Here is a 23,976-nt window from a genome sequence, read left to right as displayed (position 1 = left end):
GATATCACTAAAAGCTGCAGAAACTGATTTTGGAAATATGCTTATCTCATGATCAATAAGCCAGGTTTCCCTGTCTACCTTTTTAAAATTCCCTTCTGCTAGAAGCAATCAGAGAGAATGGGTCTTATCAATCTCCCATAGAATAGCAGAAGACAGAAAACATAGATACTATGGATAAAGAATTCAATAATCAGATGTTAGATTAGTTCACAAACTGTATGAAATAATATCATTGATATTAGTTGATATATGTAACAGAAAAAAAACAGTTTTCATACTGCTCTCAATTTTCACTCAGTTCAATGAACAAAGGGAATGCTAACACACCAGTTAAAACATTTCAAAACAAAAATTCAACCCCACCCATGAACAGATGTTGCTTTTGGAAAATTGGAATGGAATCATAACTATAAAATCTTTGTGTGTGTTTGTGTGTGTGTGTGTATGTGCTTGTATTACTGAGGACCAAACCCAGGAACGCTCCTTTTCAAAATTTTTTATTTTGAGACACAGTCTCCCAACGTTGCTGAGGGTAGCCTTAACTTGCAAAACTCCTGCCTCAGTCTCCTGATTCACTGGGATTATAGGCAAGCACCACTGTACCTGGCACCACAGAATCCTTTTGACTGAGTCTCTTAAAATCAGATGTCTACTGACCACTCTTCTAAAATAACTGCTTTTGCCAGAATTAAGCCTTTTTTTTTTTTTAACTTTTGTAGTTCTAGGTAGACACAAAACCTTCATTTTATTTATTTATGTGTGGTGCTGAGGATCAAACCCAGTGCCTAACACATGCTAGGTGAGTGCTCTACCACTGAGTCTGTGACTCAGCCCCAAATAAAGCCTTTTTTGAAAAAAAAAAAAATTTATATTCCCCTTGTCCTCTCAATCAAAGTTCTGGGTTCTCCAGTGTCTCCTGGAGAAATACCAGGGGCAAAAGAAAACTAAGAAACATTAGAAAGTTTATTATGAGTTCACTTAAAAATTATTCAATGGAAAATTTTAGTAACATGCAGAAATATATAATAAACAAACTGCATTTGCTAGTATAAAAACTCTGTGATCATTTCACCATAGCATCATACTACCTGCTGAGTTAACTGTACTATTTGAGTTGTCCCAGGCTTGTCATAACATGTGGGAATCCGTACCTAAAAAAGAAAAAGATTATTTTTGGTCATAAAAAAACAAGAATGAGAAGTACCCTATCTTGCTGCTAAAATGTATACTCAGCAATGTCTAAAAAGCTATAAAAACTAAGTATTTATATCAGATTTTAAAACAGGCTATGTTAATTTTAGCCACAGCAGAAAGTAAGTGAACCAAGGACTCCATAACTACATGCACAAAGAAATCACTAACCCACTGAGAAGCAAAACTGTTGAAAAACAGAAAAAGGACATCAACCTCTTACTGTTTCCTGTTTATTATCCCAATCTTTGCTTCACTGATATACACCCAAACACACCCTCTTAATCTTGCCAAGTTTTTGGATAAATCCCACAGGAAAAAATGAGAACTCTTAACCCAGAACTATCAGTGTTACTTTTCATGATTTCCCATGGAAAAATAGAATACACATAAAAAAATAAGAACATCTAAAAAGAGAACATTTAAAAAAAAAATAAGTCAACTTGTTGGTGAATTGCAAAGCCTGAAAATAAAATGCTAATTAATTTTTTAAAAAATCACCTTAACAGAGAATAACCAGGGATAGACATGTTTGGTCTGACATTACATGTTAAGATCATTTAGGACTGAGAACCAATGGGTTTCCTAATTTCTCTTAATTTTTTTAGTAATTCATACTCAATTCAAAAAGTGAACTGTTTCTGCTTACTACTCATCACTGGAGGCAGTGGTGGAAACATGAGTTATAGAATTCTAGGAAGTAACATTTATGTTCACATAAATTACATAGGAATGAGACTTTCTGAAAACTCCATAGGATGCAATGGAACTAGAACTGCATGGTTGTGAGACTAATGATTCTGTGAAGCAGAATGAATTATGGTTTCTCTGTAATGCTTCACATCAATAAACAAGCGAAAACAATGATGCTATTAAATGTTATAAGGAAGTTAAGAAGCAAAATCCATGTGTGAACTTCCTACAAAGTTCTTTAAAAAGGAGACAAATGAGCTAAAAGCTATTACCTTCATCACCACCCCCATGATGGGCAGGTGTAATGTTTTCCCTGGCACTGGAGCAGGCCATCGATCAACATCATTACAAGCTGAAAAATATTTTCAAACAAAATGTTTTCTTAGTGTTAAGTAGAAATATTAAAGTATTAAAATGGGGTGTTAAAAATTAGAACTCTACTTTCTATAAAGCAGGAAAAATATACTGGGAAGAATGAAGATAAAATAAAAGTGTAAGTGACGAAAACATCTTAACATTTCACTCAGAAACATGTTTTAGGTTCAATCCCCAGCACTGCAAAAAAAAAAAAAAAAAAAAAAAAAACATCCTCTAGGTTATAAAATTAGTTTATATATATATATATAAATATATATATTTATATATATATATATTAGTTTATATATATATATTTTTTTTATTTTGAAACAGGGTCTGATTAAGTTGCTTAGGGCCTCACTAAATTGTTCAGGCTGACCCTGAACTTGCAATCCTCCTGCTTCAGTCTCCAGAATTGTTGGGATTACAGTTCTGCATCACTGGGCCTGGTTAATAATTTTTTGAAAGCAACAAATTAATAGATTTAAAGGGAGTTCTCCTGTTCATTTATTTTTTATGGTACTGGAGACTGAATACTGGGGTACTGAGCTACATCCCAGGACCCGCTTCCCCCCCCCTTTTTTTTTTTTAAGACAGGGTCTAGCTAAATTGCTGAGGCTAGCCTCAAACTAGCAATTCTGCTTCAGTCTCTACAGCTGCTGGGATTACAGATGTGCACCTGACTCCTATTCACTTATTACTAAAATTAGCTACGAATACACACCACCTTAAAAAGAGGCTTCCATCTGTATTAAGTTACTAGTTCAATAATACTGAGAACTGTCAACTCAAAATTCATTTATTACTATCCTAAAAATAGATGTTGACTGTGTTGTTAGAGGAGATAACAATAGATGCCATTTTTGCTGTTTGTTGAAAAAAATGCGAAACAAATAATTTTATTTCTCTACCCTACCAAATAACCCTTAAATTCTTCTGATTTTTTAAAGGTCAACTTCATTTCTATCATGTATTTCCAGTAAAGTTTTTTAGACTCCTTTGTAAAGGTACATAACTCTTATAATGGTTAGCTTACCTGCTTCCAAATAAGGTTCATTCTTTTCAAAATACTCTGGTGCTATCTGTTTGAGCACGGTGTGAAAAAAATGAATGTAAGGTAGTTTGCTGATCAAAACCAAAGACTGGAGGGGGAAAAAGAAACAATGTTTCTTTTAAATATCTAATGATTATAATTTGTGTTTGCCATTCATGTCTTGCATTTGGAACAATTACTAACAAGTAAAATCCATCAGTAAGTATGCATTTTGAAATAAAAAGGCTTTTATAGCAGATAGCTAAAAGGAAACAAAACTATAGCTATAGAATACATAAAGTTTAACCTTACTATCACACTTGAAAAGCATAAAGGAATAATTCCAATGTGTCTGTACTTTAGGAAAATTTCTTATAAACAGACTGTCATGGATAATTTCCAAAGCCTAGCTACTATTGTCCATAGCATAGTGACAATAGGAATTAGTCACATAAATTGTCCTATTAAAGAAAGAACAAACTGTGATGCTTTCCCCAGAGACCTATGACTGTTGTGTTCTATAGTTTGTCACAGCCATCTAGTTAGAAATTGTGGCTCCCCAGTTTGATTACTTCAGATTTGGATTATGCTGATTTCTTTTAATTGAAATTTTTCTAGAAAAACACTCTAGCTTTCCATCCAGCATTGATTGGTGATCAGGACAAATTTTGATTACAAATGGAAAAGATGTAACCTGCTAGCTGGGATTAAACAGCTAATTAACTGAATTGTTTTTTTCTCTTTTAAGGAAGAAAAAGACTAAGTATACAATAGAAACAGTGGTGGTTAAGAAGTTGCTAAAATTTACTTACTGGCTCTTCAAAAAAAAGATACACAAGCTTTTATTAGTTGTAACAACATTACAATCTGTTTGTTCTTTCCCATATTCTAAAATGTCAAAATTAGGTAGACTCTTCCATATATTAACAAACTTACACTCAGAAGCCCAGCACAAAGATAACAAAACTCAATAGCAGTTAAAAATCTAGGGATAGGTATCCATAATCTAAAAAACACAGATAAAGTATAAACTCCAGTATGTTTAAAGATAAAATATCAAAAAATTGAAGATCATTAAATGTATTTATTTCTATTTTTCTAATCACAGTACAGAAATATTTTTTTACTAGTGTATATGAAAATTACCTTCTGAAAGTAGCCTCTTTTAAGGGTTTTATCTCGAACTTGCCGAAAATACACATATCCATAAAAATAAGCAGGATCTTTCTAAGAAAGAAGTGAACAAAAAATAAATAGCAGTCCTTTAACATTAACGATAGCTTCCTTTATAAACCCAAATCGAGACTACTCATACCACTCCATCCCCACATTTACACAAATAATTATTAATGACAGAAAACTACCTCAGGATTCTAATTTACTTCTATAATTCCCAAGAGCATTATAATGTTTCCAGAACATATTATAACTTGTAATTTTATAAGGTCTCTTTTATTCACATGCTCAATTGTTTTTGTTTTTGTTTTTTAAAATTGTTTTGGTAGTTGTAGATGGATGCATGCCTTTATTGTATTTGTTTATTTTTATGTGGTGCTAAGGATCAAACCCACTGCTTCACACTTGCTAGGCAAGCACTAGCTGCCTACTGAGCTACAGTCCTGGCCCCACATGCTCAATTCTTATCAATTAGATTCAGTTAAATTCAGCTATATAATAAAGTTAATAAAGCAAAAGCAAATTTCTGAAAGCTATCAGAGGTAATGAAATAAATCAGTTCTATAGTAATAAGACCTTAAGTTTCTTCTCACACGGACATTTTTCTATGACTACTTTTCCAACCTTTAAGTAAACTGGTAAATCTTTGTCAAATTGATCCAGGAGACAATGCAGTGACACCCTCCTCCCAGAAGACTGTCGAAATCTAAAACAAAACTGGGTATCTCCAAGACAACCTAATAAAAACAAAAATGAAAGAAATTAAGGATAGCATAGTGTAATATTTATCCAGTTTCATCAACTTTTGAGCTAAAGGAATCATATGAACCATTTTTTAAAATATTTTTAGTTGTAGATGGACGTAATACCTTTATTTTATTATTTTTATGTGGTGCTGAGGACCGAACCCAGTGCCTCACAAGTGCTAGGCAAGCACTCTACCAATGAGCTACAGCCCCAGTCCTTGTATGAATCATTTTAACCAGTTCTGTCATGTTTTTTTTTTTTTGTTTGTTTTTTGTTTTTTTAAAAAAGGGGATCCTAAAACTTCATGTGTCTCAGGCTGGGGTTGTAGCTCAATGGTACAGTGCTTGCCTAGCATATGTGAGGCACTGGTTCAATTCTCAGCACTGCATATAAATAAATAAATAAAGGACCATCGAAAACTAAAAATTAAAAATAATAAAAAATAAAAACGTCACATGCCTCAAAAGATAACTTAAACCATCTCTGTTGGTTAGAGGCAAAGTCATAAGTAAATGTACTTATTTTCCCTTTTTTTCCTCGTTTGGTGGTATTTGGCATTAAACCCAGGTGTGCTCTACCACTGAGCTACATCCCCAGCCCTTTCTATTTTTTGAGACAAGACTGAATTCATGATGCTCCTGCTTCAGACTCCCTCACAGCTGAAATTACATGCATATGCCACCACACCCAGTTAAAGCATGTCTTAACTCCAAAGTCTTTAATTTTTCTTTAATTTTTCTGTTCCATTTCCCCCTCCGTGTAATTAAAAAATTTTGGAAACTGTTGCTATTGAGCAAAAGAAGCCAAATACAAAAGAATATTGTTCAAATCCGTCTATATAAAAAAAAATTTAAAGCAGATAAAACTATAGCGATTAGAAGTACATGATTGGATGATAAAAGTATAAAAAAAAAAGCAAGAAATTTATAACAATTAGGATAGTGGTTACATTTGAAGGATGAAGGGGAATAATGTTGGAGGTAGTATAAAGAGGCTTCTGAAATTTTAGCCAAGTTCTGTTCCTTGATCTTGGATGTGTTTCATATTTCACAATAAAATCTCTTCCCCACCCACACACATCTCACCCAGTACTGATCGAACTCAGGGCTTCACATATACCAGGCAAGTACCCTACCACTGAACTCATTCTCAGCCCAAGCAGTATTTTAAAAAAGACACAGAAGACTCAGGAAGAGTTCAAATAATATGACTTACTACTTTAACCATCTGAATTAAAAATGAATTTTTAAAACTTTAATCATTTCAGCAAAACTCTTTAAATGCTAACTTCAAACTGTCAGGTATTAATTATTTCAAAAACTATGAATACTCTAAAAATTAGCCTATTAAAAAAAAAAAAACCACATGAAGTTACTTGTCACTCAAACTTTCCCAGTTACTATATTTAGAACTAGTAACACTGTAATAAATGTGAAATGTGCTCAATATACTCCACCCATGGGGTGATGGAACTGTTCTAAGGTTGATTATGACAAGAGTTGCACATTTCTGTGAATATACTAAAAACTGAATTATTTGGGGCTGCAGCTATAGCTTAGTGATAAAGTACTTGCCTAGCATGCACAAAACCCTGGTTTGATAAACAGTCAACTGAAATTCACTGAATTGTAAACTTTATACAGGTAAATTTAGGTTATGTGAATTATATCTCAATAAAGCTATTAATTTTTAATTCACTTCACTACCAATTGGAGCAAAAATTGAAACTTTTCTTCATTCAAATACAAAAGTTCCTCTGAAAAAGACCCCACAGATCACAGAGCTCCAGATATCACTGGTCTCCATGCCATACTGTGCAATCCAGCCAGTTCTTTTGATCATGGCTCCTCCTGCATGAGCAGGTGATAAGGCAGAAAGAGATCTCCCATTTTAAAACTATCATAGGCACAGAGTATTCTCTAAGTTTTCTTTCCATCTGCTACTCAAACTGAGAATACAAAGCAAATGTAAACAGAGGGCATCTTCCTATACAAAAAAAAAAAAAAAATCCCAAGATATGAGAAAAAAAAAGATTAAATATTTTACCTGAAGGTTAATACACAACTTAAAAATATTATTTCTACGTTATCACAACACAATTACAGAGTGGGTTAGAATGTGCAAGACTAATAAGGTAAAATTTCAAGAGCCAGCCCCATTCCTGGGCCCTCAGCTTTATTGTAGTCACTCTCCCTGTGCTTACGATGGCTGAGTTGGAATTGCTGAGAAATGGTACTTTAGATCAGAGATTCTCAAAGTGTAACTGATGGACCGAAGCCAGTCAACAAATTTTCATTAATTATCCAAGACCAAATAAATAAGCAAGTTGAGAATAAACATTTGACAAGCTTTATAGCAATCTGACATTGCTATAATAAATTTAGACTTTTATTTTGCATTTCTTTGTGTTTTTCATTTAGTTTCATTAGATTATTATTACATAATTATCTATTATTAAATAATTCATTTAAATTGCTAAAGTATTGGTTCACAACAGATTAGACATTTTAAAAACCCTAACTGGTCTTTCAACATAGATGTGTAAAGTACGTAATAATGTCACTGCTGTTTACAGAGAAGAAATTACTAGGCAAATATTATCTGCCTGTCATGTCTATCCAGAGCAAGAACTGATTTTTCCCTCAGATTCATTAATGTTTCAAATTCTCTCTACTAACGTTGAGTCTTTTCTCTGGACATGTTATATAATATAATGCCTACTGTACTTGGGTACTCAATATAGCTCAGGAACACCTAAATCCAAATGAGGTGAATGATAAATAACAAAGCAGAAAAAAATCTGACAAGTATGTATCAGAGGGAAAACACATTTAAACTTACATTCCTAAATATAAAAGCCACTCAAATGGAATAAGAAACTGAAACCTAAAAACAAACCAAAGTTTTTTCTAAAGTCATGAGGATTTAAAGTATATGTGCATTTGTGTGTCACAGAGAAGACGGGGTATGAGACTGGCCCACCATTCCACTAAGAATTCCAAAAGCACTTAATCTATATAGCTTTCATATACTCTAAAATGTTGTTTAATTTTTCTTCTGCATACCCACAGAAACCAAACCTTGATTTACGATTCTTTCTTAAAGTCTGCTCCACTGTGTCCTTCCATAGCACTATAAAAGCTTTTTGGGAAAAATTAAATCCATTTCAAAGTTGGCACATAATTTCAGCTTCCATTTAATAGACACAGAAGACAAACAAACTGAAAAATCACAACTGGGATTGATAATCTCAAATACATACAAAATACATAGTCTCCTACTGTCTAGTTAATGTTCATCAGTTCAGATTGCAAGGTGCCTGCTTTCAAAATCTTTATCAATTTCACTTGTAACAATGACACTTTGGGTAAAATGAACCATTTGATGTGCAGATTATTTAAAAAGGCATTAAAAAGCATCTATGGAGTCAGACATGGTAGTGCATGCTTATAATCCCAGTGACTCAGGAAGCTGAAGTAGAAGAATCCTAAGTTTAAGGCCAGCCTCAGCAATTTATTGAGACCCTCAGCAACTTACCAAGACCCTGTCTCAAAATATAAAAGATAGATAGATAGATAGATAGATAGATAGATAGATAGATAGAAAATAGATAGATAGATAGGGCTGGGAATGTAGCTCAATGGTAAAGTATTCGTGGGTTCAATTTCCAGTACCAGAAAAAACTGTGGGTACCTAAAATACCTAAAATATTGAAAAAAATTTTTTGATTTACATAGATCTACACTTGTGTTTAACTTCCAAAAAGAAAATGATACATGTGGAGGCTAACTATAAAACTAGATATTGAAACGGCTACTCAAACACCAAAGTAAGAGCTAACTTCTATGATTACTGGGGGTGAGGGGAGGTTTCTCCTCCACTTTCTTGGGTTTAGTAGCTAGAACCTGTGTATTAAATTGACCAAAACAGATTAACACAAGAAAAGATTTTATTTCACATGCACATGAACACTTGGTAGATAGAGCTGCTAAAATATGTAATATACGCAAAGGGGATAAACCGCAGAGAAATGATGAGACTTGGGGCTTGGCTTCTAGGGACAGTAAATTACAGAATAGTAAATACATGTGAAAAAAAAAAAAAAAAAACTAATGGAAGATAAGGTTATTTTAGTAAGGCCTGTACCATTCTTCAAGGAAGAGAAAAGAGTCTTTTTCTTTTTTCTTTATTTTATTTTTATTTACTATTTATTTTTTGCAGTACTGGGGATTGAACCCAGAGCCTTGCACATGCTAGACAAGCATTCTACCACTGAGCAACATCTCCAGCCCTGTTTTTCAGTTTATTCTGAGACAGGGTTTTGCTAAATTGCCCAGGCTGGCCTCCAACTTGTGATCCTCCTGACTCAGCCTCCCAACTACCTAGGATTATGAGAATTTGCAACCATGCCCAGCTGAGATAAAAGTCTACAGTGATTCAGAATCCTTCTACCCTTCCCAGTATGAGAAAGGGGCAAGGGAAACAAATAAATTTGTGTCCTTCTTTTAGGCACACAATGAGAGGGGAGAAGGATCTTTTTGCATCTGCTATTTCCCAACTGCCTTCAGCTCGAAATAATCTAAAGACCACACTGCATGGGAAGAGGGGGGGTCTCTGATCCCCTTCATCCTCATGTATAAATATGAAAAAAGAGAGCTGTGAAAACCAGCTGTGGTCTGAAAGAGAAGAATGTAACACAATCTGCTGGATTCCAGTCTCAGAAACTTAATTCATCCTGTAAACCATACAACTTAGTTGGGAATCCTAGAAATTCAGTCCAGCACTCACTACAGGCAGAACTATATGTGTAGATTTTATAAGGAAAATGTTGACTTAAGGATAAATCTTAGAAGACCTCTATGTCATTATTTCATTAATATGCAAAAATTACTAAAAATTCTAATAATTACAGGTCAGAACAAAAGACCTACTATACTCTCTCAAAGGCAAATAAATATCTATTTTACTGAAATATCTATCACTTTTCTTCCACATATTTCACTAAGGTTGCAAGTTCTAAATGTATAGGGGAAAAACCTATAGAAGAATTTATACAGAAAGGAGAAAAATGCTTAAAAAATTTAAGTGTTAAATCTCCCAAATCAGATTTACTGAACTAAATTAACAGGATATTAGAAGTAACCACAAAAGGAAAGGGAAGAGGAGTGACTCTGCTTTATAGCGTTCTAGCTGTGTGTGGCCTGAGAAAGTAGAATGTTCTGGTCACTGTAAACCTAAAAAGTTGTTTTGAAAGTAAAATACAGCAGGTAACCTGAAAGATGTCAACAATTAGGACCACACAAAGGGAGACTTTGAAAGAAAGTAGCAAAACCACGCACAATAATAAGCAAATACACCAAATACTATTTCAAGAGCTTGACATGATACATTAATCCATATAAAAATAAATGATTGCCATGTTTCATAACTGGATTTTCCTTGTTGTTTTCTTTAACTCACTGTTTTTACAGTTACTAGCAAGCTCCTAAATGCTGAACTCAAAGTAAACTACATACTCTAAGTCTCCAATCACACCAATGTTGTTAATTTTCAATCTCACTATTTTAACAGTTTATTGTTCCCTGATGTATTATTACCTCAGCACATTGTAACAGTTACTTTAAGAAATGAAACAACTAATACTAACAAAGACATGATTAGACATCATTAAACCAGTTATCAAAATCACTGATTTGTTAGGCTGAAATTGAGTTTTCATACTAATATGCTATTTCAATTAACTTTCATAGATTGAGTATAACCAATATTCTTAGTATATAATTCAATAGAACACCATATGAAAAATAGTTACCTGAATTTGAATCTGGAAAAGACAAATAGCAAATATTGGTTTTCTGAAAAAGAAAACAAAAGCTATATATGCTGACTATAAAACAAACAGAAATCTAACAGTAGACTATACAGAGCAATATTTCTACTTACTTCTTTATCAGTAAGTTTGGAATGTTGAGGATAAATTACCTGGAAGAAAATAATTAAATTTTGTTAGACATAAACATTAAAGGGTACTTCTTAAATTCTAGTTGACTATGGTCAAAGAGCTGTAGGAAATACTTGAGAGCTAGGTGCGGTGGCACACACATGCAGTCCCAGCTACTCAGGAGGCTGAGGGAGGAGGATCACTTGAGTCAGGAGTTCAAGGCCAGCCTGGCAAACTTTGAGAGATCCTGTTCCAAAATTTAAAAAACATAAAATAAAAAGTGCTGAGTATATAACTCAATAGCTCAGTGACAGAGAGCCCTGGATTCATCCAAAAAAAGAAAAAGAGAATAAAGAATGAAAGGAAGAAAAGGAAAGTCAGAGAGAAGAAAAAAAAAAAAAAAAAGGAAAGGCAGAAGAAAAGGAAACACAATAAAACAGGGAGAGAAGAAAAAAGAAAAAAAATCTATGACAGGCACAATGGCTCACAATAGTAATCCCAGTAACTTGGGAGGCTGAAGCAGGAGGATCCCAGGTTCAAGGATGGCTTTGGCAATGTACCCTGTAAGGAAGGAAACCTAACCTATCTTTCTACGGGGATCAACTTTTAAGAAATAATTTCTGATTGATTACAAGAAGTAATATACATCATTAATTACATATTAAGAGAAAAATTAAAAGAAAAAAACAATTACCTGTAGTTTAAAAAACCTTAAAAGACCTTCTTCCACCATAAACCCTACCCTAATTCCCCTCAATTCCCTTAAATAATCATTACACATTTCCCTAGACTGGTTAGTTTAGTACCTTCAGAGATCACAGCACCTTTTGAGAACTCCTGCCTCTTAGGCCCTGTAAAAGAAGCAGGACTAAGGAAGAGCAGCTACTGCCAGAACAAACAGTATCCAATGCCAGACCCAAATGGCATCTGTTCTATAGACCAATCCACTGTCATATTATGACCATCCTGATCTTCTCAGTGGATGAGCAATAAACTTATCAAAGTGACAAAAAATGGGTACTCAATACTTCTTGACTAGTTGACTGCCCTATACATTCCTACAGTACAGAAGGCATATTTTGGCACTGTCAGTAATGACTCTTCCTCATGTTATCAATTTTCACAAGTCAGTGATTTTTCAAACAGGACACTAGAGGTTTGGTGCTAAGGAGCAATCTGAGGTTCAATGTTAGGCCCACGATACAAACATAAATATAAAATTTATTCTTCCCTGAAAACAGGCAATGACTCAGAAGTTGGAAACTTTTCAATTCCCAGTAAACAGTCTGTAGTTCAGTTCTGGTTATTTGGTGGAAAGAAACTTTAAATTCATTTGCAGTCAAAATCTATAGACTTCATACTTATGATTTACTATTATTCTTACTCTTATAAAGTCCTTCCTTCATCTTTTATCAGTAAAATTCTTGCTTTCTAAATAATCAATTAAATTTAAAAATTTTAATAGTTACGTGTATTTTAAGTGTACTGAGAAAAAAAAAACTAACCCTCAAAAAAATCAAGATAGCCTAGATACAAATGTGTAAGGCATAGCAAAATAAAAGAAGCAGGGATGAAGAGTCCAGTTAAAGAAAAATATTAAATAGTAGTACAAATAATACAATAGGGAATTGAAATTTGGAAAACTATGAATTTAATATTAGCATATTTTTTCTAATATTTTGTGGGCTTTTTCTTATTTAATTCTGAGCAATATCTCAAACTGGGGCTCTTTTTTTCCTTCAAATTGCAAATGTTCCCAACACTATTTGCTCCAAACAAAAATTCTGTTTTCCAATTGAGGCTGAAGGTTGAGCTCAGTGGTAGAGTGCTTGTCTAGTTTGTACAAGGCCACAGGTACCACAAAATAGCAGTACCACAAAACAGCAGTACCACAAAACAAAAATTTTTTTAAAATAATTAAAACTTTCTGGTAGGCACAGTAGCACCTGCCTGTAATCCTAGTTACTTGGGAGGCTGAGGCAAGAGGATCACAAGTTCAAGCTTAGCCTCAGCAACCTGACAAGACCCTGACTCTAAATAAAAATAAAAATGTCTAAAGATATAGCTCAGTGGGAAAGCACATCATGGTTCAAACCCATGTGCAGAGCAGGGAGCTGGAAATATTTGCCATTGATGTGTGTTGCTCTGTTATTTTTCTCTCTCAATAACTATTTCCACCTGCTATTCACATATTATATTTAATAATGATATTTTATATCATTTTAATTAGACCTCTACAGTGAAAGAGCAGAAAGATGAAGACAAACCAAATACTATCCTTTGGTTCAGGCATGCCTAGGGTCTTTACAATAATATGAATAAATTCTATTTTCTTATGTCAGTTCGAGCTAAGTTTTTATCACTTTTAACAGAAAGAAGCATGGTTGACTTCTTTCCTTGAGGGCAAAAGGTACTGTTAGGCTTTAATTTTCTAGACTTTAAATGTTCTTTGCCTTGGATGGGCATTTAGGGGCAGTCTGATTCTTTTCCCTTTTGGCTGTAGTCCTTCTGGGTCCCTAATAGAGACATTTGCTAAGGGTTAATTGTATCCTTCATAAACTCCTATGCCATTCTTAATTTCTAACTATGTAAGTGCGGAACTATTCAGTCATTTTTGTCAAAAACAGTTATGCATCACAATAAAACAGTCTAACACATCTCATTTAACCATTCCCACACTAAATGACTCTTAAAAGGAAAAGACTTTCTGTCATAACCCACTAATATAACAACAAGTGCCCAGGGGCACTTCACCAGTGAGCCACAGCTCCAGCCCTTTTTATTTTTTATTTTGAGACAGGGTCTAAGTTGCTAAGGCTGGCCTCAAACTTGCAGTCCTCCTGCCTCACCCACTTGAGTTGCTGGGATTACAGGTATGTGCCATTGTGCCTGATTTAACATCAAGTTCTTTTTAAAATTTTTTTTAGTTGTAGATGGGCACAATACATATATTTATTTTTTTTTTAATGTTATGCTGAGGATCAAACCCAGTACCTCACACTTGCTAGGCAAGCACTGTACCACTGAGCCACAACCCCCGCTCTCAAATTCCTTTAGCAATCTTAGAATCATTTCTCTGATTCTAAAATAAATATAGCTTTATAAAATATCTTCTTCCTGCATTTCCCAAGTGCTATGGATCCAACCCAGGGCCTCATATACTAGGTAAGCTCCCTAACACTAAGCCATACATCCAGTCCTAGAATATCTTCTTGAGGTTAATTTTTTAAAAATACCGTTCAGAAATCAATAGGAAATTCTCCCCCAACATAAATGCCTTGATAAATAGTTACTGTTTTCTTCTGAGAAATATATTCTTCCAATCCCCTAAAAAGAACCTCACAAAGAATTCCCCTCTGAGGTGGCATAAAATTGTGGTTCTAAACTGAGAATAAAAATAGTTTAAGATTAGATTTTTCTCAGGCAATCTGGGGATACATTTGGATTCAAATTCTGAAATGTCTAGTCCATTTGGATGGCACTATATACTGAATTGTCTCCCCAAAATTCTGATATTGAAAGCCCTGATCCCCATTGTGATGAAACCTGGAAATGCCGCCTCTTAGAGGTAATTAGGACATGAGAACACAGACTATATAAGGAGAACACAGACTATATAAGGTTAGGGCCCTTATAATAAGAAATATGAGAAAGATCTCTTTTTATTCCACCATGTAAGGACATAGAAGATGGCTGTCTAAAGAGGGGTCTTAGCAGAAACAGAATTGACTGACACCTTGTTCCTGGACTTCCCAGTCATATGAAACACAATATAAGATCAATCTCTCTCTCTCTCTCTTTAGTGCTGGGGATCAAAACCAGGGCCTCAACTACCCTAGCCCAACATCTATCTTTCTTTAAAAAGATACCTAATAGAATTGACTATGGTTTGGATATAGTTTGAGTGTGTCCACTAAAGGTTCATGTGCAGGAAACTAGGTCCCAGTGTGAGGGTGTTAAGGTGGTGGAAAATATCAGAGGTAGGGTAATTAGGTCATGGGAGCCCTACCCTGAGAAGAGATTAATGCTGGTCTCCAGGAGCAGATTAGTTCCTTGGAGAGGAGGTTGTTATAAAAAGAGCAGCCTAGGGTTAGAAATGTAGTTCAGTGATACAGCACTAGCCTAGTATGTGTAACATCCTGGTTTAAGTCCCAGCACTGCAATCAAACAAACAAAAAATGAGCAGAATGGCTCCCTGATCTCACTATGGTCACTCGCTTTTTATCTTACTATGTGATCTGCCCTTATATGTGCTTCTACCATGATGCCATCTACCCCTTGTCATACAGCTAGAAAACCCTCACAAGATTGAGCAGACACCAATGTCATGTTGTTGAACCTACCAAACTGTAGGCTACATCAACCCAGTGTCAGATATTTTGTTACAGTATCAGAAAACAGACTAATAGAATTCTGTGTACATGACTGGTGCTAAATAAATTATTACAGCCTATCCAAACAGCCTCAGTGCATCTTAAAATAGGTACCCATCAAAAATTTAATGACACACTAAAATTGATCCTTTATTACTTATAAAGGACTCTACAGTTAGGCAGGAATTCATTAAATGAATAATAGGGATATACTTCAAATAAACTAGACCAGCAGTGGTGCACACCTGTAATCCCAGTGACTCAGGAGATTGAGGAAGAAAGATCTCAAGTTCAAGGCCAGCCTCAGCAACTTAGTGAGACTGTCTACAAAAAAAAAAAAAAATTCCACATGTACAACCATAGAAATGAAATTATGTACCCCATTGGTGTACAATGAATCAAAATGCAGTCGTTAAAAAATAAATAAATAAAAATTAAAAGGGTTGGGGATGTAACTCAGAGGAAAAGCACTCCTGGGTTCAATTCCTAGTACCAAAAAAAGAAAGAACATAAAAAGAGAAAAGTGTGCTTGAATGTCCTATAATATCAAGTTAACTATGCAGTATAGAAATACTGAAATCCATTTGTTCGCCTAATTCTAGCATAAAACTAGATAAGGAGGGGTTGGAGTTGTAGCTCAGTGGCAGAGTTGCTTACCCTAGCATGAGGGAGGCACTGGGTTCAAATCTCAGCATCACATATATATAAATAAATAAAATAAAGGTCCATCAACAATTTAAGAAGTATTTTAAACAAAAAACTAGATAAGGATAATGGTTACCCTTGGGGAGGGGGAAGTGAGTGATCATGACTGAAAGAGAACATAAGGGAAATTTGGGAGACAGTAGTTAATACTGTTTCTTGATCTACATGGTAGTTATATGGGTACTCTAGCTTTATGAAAATTCACCAAATTACAGACTTAGGATTTGTGTGTTTTTCTCTGTTATAGTTCAATAGAAAAGTTTGTTTATTTATTTTTTTAAAGAGGAAAAATGGGGCTGGGGTTGTGGCTCAGTTGTAGAGCACTTTCCTAACATGTGTAAGGCACTGGGTTCGATTCTCAGCACTGCATATAAATGAGTGAATAAAATAAAGGTCCAGGCCTGGTGCGGTGGCACACATCTATAATTCCAGCTACTGGGGAGACTGAGGCAGAAGGATGGAGAGTTCAAAGCCAGCCTCAGCAAAAGCGAGGCACTAAGCAACTCAGTGAGACCCTGTCTCTAGAAAAACACAAAATAGGGCTGGGGATGTGGCTCAGTGGTTGAGTGCCCCTGAATTCAATCCCCAATAACACCCCCCCCAAAATAAAGGTTCATCAACTAAAAAATATATATAATATTAAATATATGTATATTTATATATTTTTTTAAATAATTTTTTTTTAAGTGGAAAAATGTCCTGACATTACATTACCAAAACAGGCTGGGCCTCAGACTCCAGCTCACTAAAGATCTAAGCTAAGCTATACTACTGGAAAACTAATCACTTCAAACATGGAATGAGGGCTGGGGATGTAGCTCAGCTGGTAGAGTGCTTGCCTTGCAAGCACAAGGCCCTGGGTTCAATCCTCAGGACCATCACCAAAAAAAAAAAAAAAAAAAAAAAAAAAAAAAATGAAAAGAATACTTAAGAAAGAACTTCTCTCAAAACAGGGTAAAATTTAGATGCAATTTGTCCATGTTTCACATCATTCACTCTTACAGTAAATAGAAAAGGCATAAAGCATTTGTGTAAATGTTAACTGGAAAAGAGGATGTCTCAGATAATCTCCAAGCTGGGATTATATAATTTCATAACAGAATCATTGGTTATTAAGACCAAAGAAGCCTTTGTAAAATCTGGGGGGTGTAAGTGGCTCAGGAGGTCACACGAGGCTTTATCTTCCAAATCAAAGAATTATATCATGCTACTTATGAAGCATTATGAGGCTGTGAGGAAATTTAAAGGTTATTAGAGCACTTTCCTAACATGTGTAAGGCACTGGGTTCGATTCTCAGCACTGCATATAAATGAGTGAATAAAATAAAGGTCCAGGCCTGGTGCAGTGGCACACATCTATAATTCCAGCTACTGGGGAGACTGAGGCAATCTCCTACCATAAAGGTCCAATTTTCCTGATGATATAAAACTCCATGAAGTGGGCAATGATCAAGGCTACATCTCTAGAACACACCTATATTAGGTATATGGCAGTTTCCCAATAAATATCTGCTGAATAGAGGACTCAGTGAGACACGATAGCAACATACCCATTTCAATTAAAACAGTAAACTTGCTGAGGATCAAATAGATGGTCACTCAGATTAAGAGGGAAAGAAACACATGATGGCCTTTATCCTCTTCAAAAGAATAAACAAAGCACTGATATGTAATTCTTCTCTATTGTAAGCTTTAATTTAGTTTGCTTTTGATGATTAAATCTAAGTCATTTGGAAAAAAAGAAAAAGACTCAAAAGAAACATTGCTAAGATAAAAAATGTGGAGACACTCCAGGCTCCACCTTGTTAGGGGATAAGGGAGGAACAGGCAGTGATTCAAAAAAGTAGGAGAGGGAGAGTCAATTCTGCTAGCTGCTCTTTCAAATATGACATAAGTTTCTCTTTACTACAGGCCAAAGCTGGAACACTCCATCTATATACAAGGCTATTTTATGACCCAAAATATTGAAAAGTATTTATCTTTAGAGACTGGGGGTGTAGTCCAGAGGTAGAGTATGTGTTTTGCATACAAGAGACCCTGGTTCAATCCCCAACACCAAAGGAGAAAAAGGGGGGGAAAAAAAACAGGAAAAAAAAAAAAAAAAAAACAACAGGGCAAGGGATATAACATAGTGGTAGAGTGCTTGCCTGGCATGCATGAGACCCTGGGTTCAATTCCCCGTACAGTAGTCAAAAAAAAAAAAAGGAAGGGAAAGACCAAAAATCAGAATAAAATCTATAAATAAATTTTGATTATACACTATCCTGTTTTATTATGGATAATTTAAGTGGTCTAAAATTCTTTTCAACAAGAAGTAGACTGCAAACTGTATGTACATATAGATAAGCTATATCACAAATTCTCAGCAAAATGAAATCTAATAAACTTGGTTCCAGGAAAGGCTTTTAATATTGATGACATACATGCAAAATTGTGTATCTTGAAATAAAAATCATTTGACCATGCTTGTATATCAAAATAGATTCTACTATCATTTATAACTAAAAAGAAATTTTTTAAAAATTTAAAAACTGGGCTGGGGATATAGCTGGGTTGGTAGAGTGTTTGCCTCGCAAGCACAAGGCCCTGGGTTCAAATCCTCAGCACTGCAAACAAAAAAAAAAAAAAGAAATTTAAAAATTATTTGAAGGCAAAATAATGGGAGTGGGTAAATAGCCAAGAGAGAGTTTCACACTGATTATTCAACTATAAAATAGACTAACAAATTGAGCAGGCATTCAACGATAGTCATCAGTTCTTACATGCATTATTTCTTTATCTTCAACAATACTCTCAGCATATTATTTTCTTATAAATAAGAAAAATGAGAGAGAGCTGAAGAAACTGGCTAATATCGAACAACTAGAAAATGTTCAAATCCCAAAACTTGGGCTCTTTTCACTAGGTTGAAATTTGATCCAAGAAGTTGATAAGTCATAGCCTTCAAGAGAAAGAGCCATCCCAATGATGTCTTAATTCTTACAAAATCTAAGGACCAGGATGGGTCAGGCAGCAATCTCAAATTATGGAAACATCAACCTACTGTGAAGTGCCATAAATTCCTAAAACATAAAGAACCTGAAAGATGGTGAACATCTCCAACCTGTGGATGTAGCAAGCAAATAACCCCCTACATTGTGTAAATAATAATAACTAAATATTAAAAGTCGATGAAGAGTCTCTAATGATCCAGCAAATTGTTTATGAAAACGTTTATCAAGTATATATGTTTGGAGGACTGCTGCCCAACCCATACACTGAAAGTGTCCCCTCCTCCTACTGCAGAGGTAAGCCTAGGTAGCCACTATTGCTACTAAAACCCTGTCTCCTGACCACAATTGACTGAACAAAAGGGGGTACTGACCTCTGCTGAGTCAGCTGGATATTCTAGTATTTGCATTATGTCATATCCTGATTCCAAAAGTAAAGTATAGATTTTGGCTAAAAATTAATACCAAAGTACCCAAAGTCAGGTGTAAGTTATAAGGGAGTAGCTACTGAGGCTCTTACAGAGAAAACTGGCCTCAGGATGGAATATGGTACAGACATTCAAAGAGGAGCAGAGACAATAGACCATATAGCTCTAGAGACACAGGAAAAGCCTAGAACTTTCAAAATCCAAAGAGGTTCATCCTTGCTTCCTGCACTTGGGTTCTGAGACTGCCTAGAAGTTTCACAATCTCCCTTCACTTTTAAATATATTTGAGATTTTTGTCCCTACCAATCAAATTAATCCTTGACGAGTGTAAAATTTTATAAAGAGAAAAAAGCATTAACATAAATGCCAAATATTAATAGAAGTTTCTTCTTAGTAATGGGATTAAGAGGAAAATTTTCCAGTATTTATGATTTTCTTTTTTGGTCAAGTTTTCAACAATGAGCATGTTATTCTCATTCAAGGAAAAAAAAATACATTCTTTAATAAACTAGACAGTTCCGGATTCAGATAATTCGGCCCTTACTATAATTAGATAATTTCAAAGCTAGAAGTGACAGTCTATAAAACCTAGGAAATTTCAAACCTTATTTCAGAGGACAAGGATTTTGAGATGCTACCACTGCAGGGGAAAAGGCAAGTACATCTCCTATAGTCAACAGTTTTCAGTCTTTTCTCACCTTAAAAGATCTCCTTAACATCTCCCTTACCGGGGGCTGGGGAGATAGCTCAGTTGGTAGAGTGCTTGCCTTGCAAGCATAAGGCCCTGGGTTCGATCCCCAGCACCCCAAAAAAAAAAAAAAAAAACAAACATCTCCCTTACCTAGGACAGGGCCTTCCACAGACTTTTTTTTTTTTTTTTTTTCTTTTTTCCCAATCCTGCGGTGCTGCACAGGCTAGGCAAGCACCCTATGACATGGGCTATAACATCAGCACTTCCACAGACATTTAATGCAAGGTGAACCACTCTGCCACCCAGACAGGTCTTCAGCCAATCTTATCTGAGTGGAAACCTGCTCCAAACCATGCCTGAGTACCTTCCTCTCATGTTTGGAAGATTCCAAGCATAAAAGACTCACTCTCTTCAATTATGTAGGTAAAAAGAGCAATTTCCCCACCATAAAGAGAGAAGTCAGTCTGTGGGAAGCATGAAGCATGAAAAAGACCCACAAAAGAGAAAAAAAGAACAGGAATTTTTTTTTTTTTTTTTTTTCCTGGCTCTGGGCTCTAGTCATTTTCTGAAGCTCCACTTTAATAGCTTATAACACTTGTGTTCTTTACTCCAAGTTCCCCTTTTCTGTTTGAACTGCCTTACAGTTTCTGTTGTCCACAACCAAATACACACATACAGGCCCAATTTTACTGTTATCCTATTATAAAAAGGAGGAATTGTGAGGCTCAGAAAAGCTAAGTAACTTGCCCAAAGCCATATAGATCTTGGCCCAGCTCTAGAGAATAGGTTCTTGAGCACTATTCCCTACCATTTTAGTAGGGATTTAAGCTCGGTTAAGTGGCACTGTTTATACAGTTGTTTAAGAAATCTACCAGTATATGCTGTCAGGACAAATTAGTCACCTCAGTCTCTCTCAGGCCAATATTCAATGATTATGATAACACAGGTGGGTTCCAAGATATTACTTTCCAAATTTTGTTTACATCTGTTCTTTAATCAATCTTCTTCTTGGTTATACATTATAGAATGTGGGGCTGTAGCTACTCTATGTCACTTTTCCAACACAAATCTATACTTTTAAATTTCATTACAGTCACCCCTTTTATCCATTTTCAACATGGATATGGCTTTAATACAAAAGTGAAACATTTTTTAAACTAGTTTTTATACTAGTTACTAATTTGTGTTCATTTGTTTGGGTGTTTTTTTTTTTTTTTTTTTTTTGGGGGGGGGTCAGTACTGGGGATTGAAACCAGAGGCCCTTTAACACTGAGCTACATCCCCAGTACTCTTTGAGACAGGGTCTTGTTAAACTGCTTAGGTCCTCACTAAGTTGCTGAGGATGGTCTCAAGCATCCCAGGTCACTGGGATTACAGACATGCACCAAGGCGTCCATCCATTTTCATTTTAAAAGGGACAAGATACAATATTCCACATTTCTCTCTTATAAACAAAGTAAAATTGTGTTGTATCTCATTTAATGTGCTAATCTTTCTTTGGATACTTTATTAGGAAATCTTTCCCACCCTCATCTTATACCTTCTAAAATCAGTTGATACTTAATCTGGGGTCAATGGAATAGAAGGTTCATGAATAAATTCAAACAGTCCATAGAAGCATATACATAATTTTGTCTTAAAAAGACATTTTGTAATGGAGAGTTCATGGTATTCATCATTTTTTTTTTTTTTTTTAAAGATCCAGGACACAAAAGAAGTTAAGAACTACTGACCTAAAAGAAACCTTGTACAGTTTGGGGAAATTAAATTAAAAATAAATTCTTTAATAATTCACATTTTTGCAGAACCTCAACTCTGATAAGCATTTTGTTTATTTCATTAAATAAAAAAAAGCAAAATCATACTCATGTTGCAAAGAATGTCCCAAATGATGAGAATCCAAAAGGATCACTTTTAGCTATTTAAAAATGCAATGAACTACAACCACACAATTCTATGCTTTCCAGTTTAATTCTATTTTACTATACCTATAACTTCAGGTTAACATGTCAATGTAAACATAACACAGCATTACCAATGTCTTGCTCATATATTCACTCATTCTGTCAATAAGTATTTACTGAATGCCACTGTGTCTGGTCCTGAATTAATTCTTGAATTTTCTCAATCTACAAGTTAAAGTATATCATTATATTTGTTGTTCAATAACTAGCATATTGCCTAGATCTTAGCAAAAACTCAATGTTTATTGAACTGTGTAACGATAAAACATCAAAAAGACAGATTACACACAAAAGCAGTAGTTTTGCATTAAGAACAACCTCCCTGGCCAATTTTCTCAGTCCATTTAGCTCACCAAAGTCACAGTGATATTAAAAACCGTCATTACCACCAAAAGAAAGAAAACAACAAAAAAATTCTTCCCGATAACTTTTTTTGGGAGGGGCAGAAAGACAAGCAATCGTTTGGTACAAAAAAAAGACCCTAAGCACTATCAAAAATGACTGAGATTTGATGGTCTTTCAATAAGGTGACATGAAGACAGAAAATTTTAAATTTACAAGCAAATTATTTTCCCTCTATTCATCCTGACATCACTCCTCAGGCCAACTATTCCAGAAGCAGTATTAAGAAATAACAGAAATGAGTAAAAGAAGGAAAAGAATAAAATGCATGCTGAGATAAGCATTTCGGCTCAGGCCGACTGAAATGCACTAAGAGTTACTGAAACTGACTAAAACAATCTATAAGCCTAAAAATTTGGTTGTTCAAGTTTAGCTATTATAGTTCACCACACATCAGAAGTATTGTTTCTTCCTCATGCAAGTCTCAAACATCCTGACTGCAGCCTTCTCTAGGAGTTGCTAACCCTTTCAGTTACTCCTGTGACTTTTTTACTTGGTTTTGTTGTTGCTGTTTTCTAAGACAAGCATTTAGGAGGGGCCTATAGCGCACGTTTCAACCCTAGCTACAGCCCAAGATCCTCCCCCAAGAACGGCAGATGGACCGCAGCCCGGTCCAACCCGAGGAGGGGCTGCGGGCCACGCCCGGATGAGCGGCAGCTGTGGTCCTGGCCGGCCAGCCCGCAGGCCATAGGCTCTGCAGGAGCCAGCCGCGCCGGCGCGGGGGCGAAGCGTGGAGACAGGGTGCGGCCGGGCCTCACCTCCACCGCCTGGCCCAGCTCCAGGTCGAAGCCCACCACACACACGCAGTGCAGCCATGCCGAGAAACCGTCCCAGCGCAGCAGGCCCCGGCCGCGGCCATCGTCCTCTTCATCGTCCTCCAGCGTGGCTCCCGCCGCCACAAGGGCCGGCGCCTCGCACCCCTCGGCCGCCGCCACAGCCTCGTCCAACGGCCCGCGGGAGCCGGGCCCCAATCCAGCAGGGCCCCGCAGAGCCATCCGCCGCCCCTTTGCTGTTCGCGCCGCCTCCACCGCGGACGGCGCCGCAGAGCGCGCTCTGCTCAGCGCACGCGCAGCGGCCGCTACTGCAGCCGCCTGGGACCCGCTTGGTGGGGGCGGGGCCACAGGCCACGTGACCCTGGGAGCCCAGTTCCGCGTGGGTCTTCCAGAGCCAGCGCGGACTTGGAGATGTCGCTTTGCTGCCTCTCTTGGACTCTGGCCTCGTCTTAAAGCTCCTTAAGAGTGAAACCATGGCTTGTGAATCTTTGCCACCCTCGTTCTCGGTCCAA

The 23,976-nt window shown here is 36.0% G+C and overlaps 1 protein-coding gene across 2 annotated transcripts in view; it reads right to left on the bottom strand.

Annotated features, from left to right (window-relative positions):
- The window catches only part of Dennd6a (DENN domain containing 6A), a 70,665-nt gene extending 46,909 nt beyond the window's left edge, over positions 1-23,756 (bottom strand). Inside the window, exons 1-8 of one of the 2 annotated variants that reach the window (XM_047531520.1) lie at positions 23,450-23,756; positions 11,141-11,179; positions 11,010-11,052; positions 5,075-5,187; positions 4,421-4,501; positions 3,278-3,383; positions 2,157-2,236; positions 1,089-1,151 (exon numbers count right to left, since the gene is read on the bottom strand). In XM_047531520.1, the coding sequence (XP_047387476.1) occupies positions 1,089-1,151; positions 2,157-2,236; positions 3,278-3,383; positions 4,421-4,501; positions 5,075-5,187; positions 11,010-11,052; positions 11,141-11,179; positions 23,450-23,686 (762 nt within the window). In that variant the 5' untranslated portion in view covers positions 23,687-23,756. The remainder of the gene's footprint in view (positions 1-1,088; positions 1,152-2,156; positions 2,237-3,277; positions 3,384-4,420; positions 4,502-5,074; positions 5,188-11,009; positions 11,053-11,140; positions 11,180-23,449) is intronic. The other variant, XM_047531519.1, reaches the window with a different exon arrangement.
- Positions 23,757-23,976: the final 220 nt, after the last annotated feature.

Source organism: Sciurus carolinensis, chromosome 17 (genome assembly GCF_902686445.1).
Source record: "Sciurus carolinensis chromosome 17, mSciCar1.2, whole genome shotgun sequence".
Lineage (NCBI taxonomy): Eukaryota > Metazoa > Chordata > Mammalia > Rodentia > Sciuridae > Sciurus > Sciurus carolinensis.
Note: the sequence above shows the minus strand (reverse complement) of the source record. Positions and strands in the feature narration are given on the sequence as shown.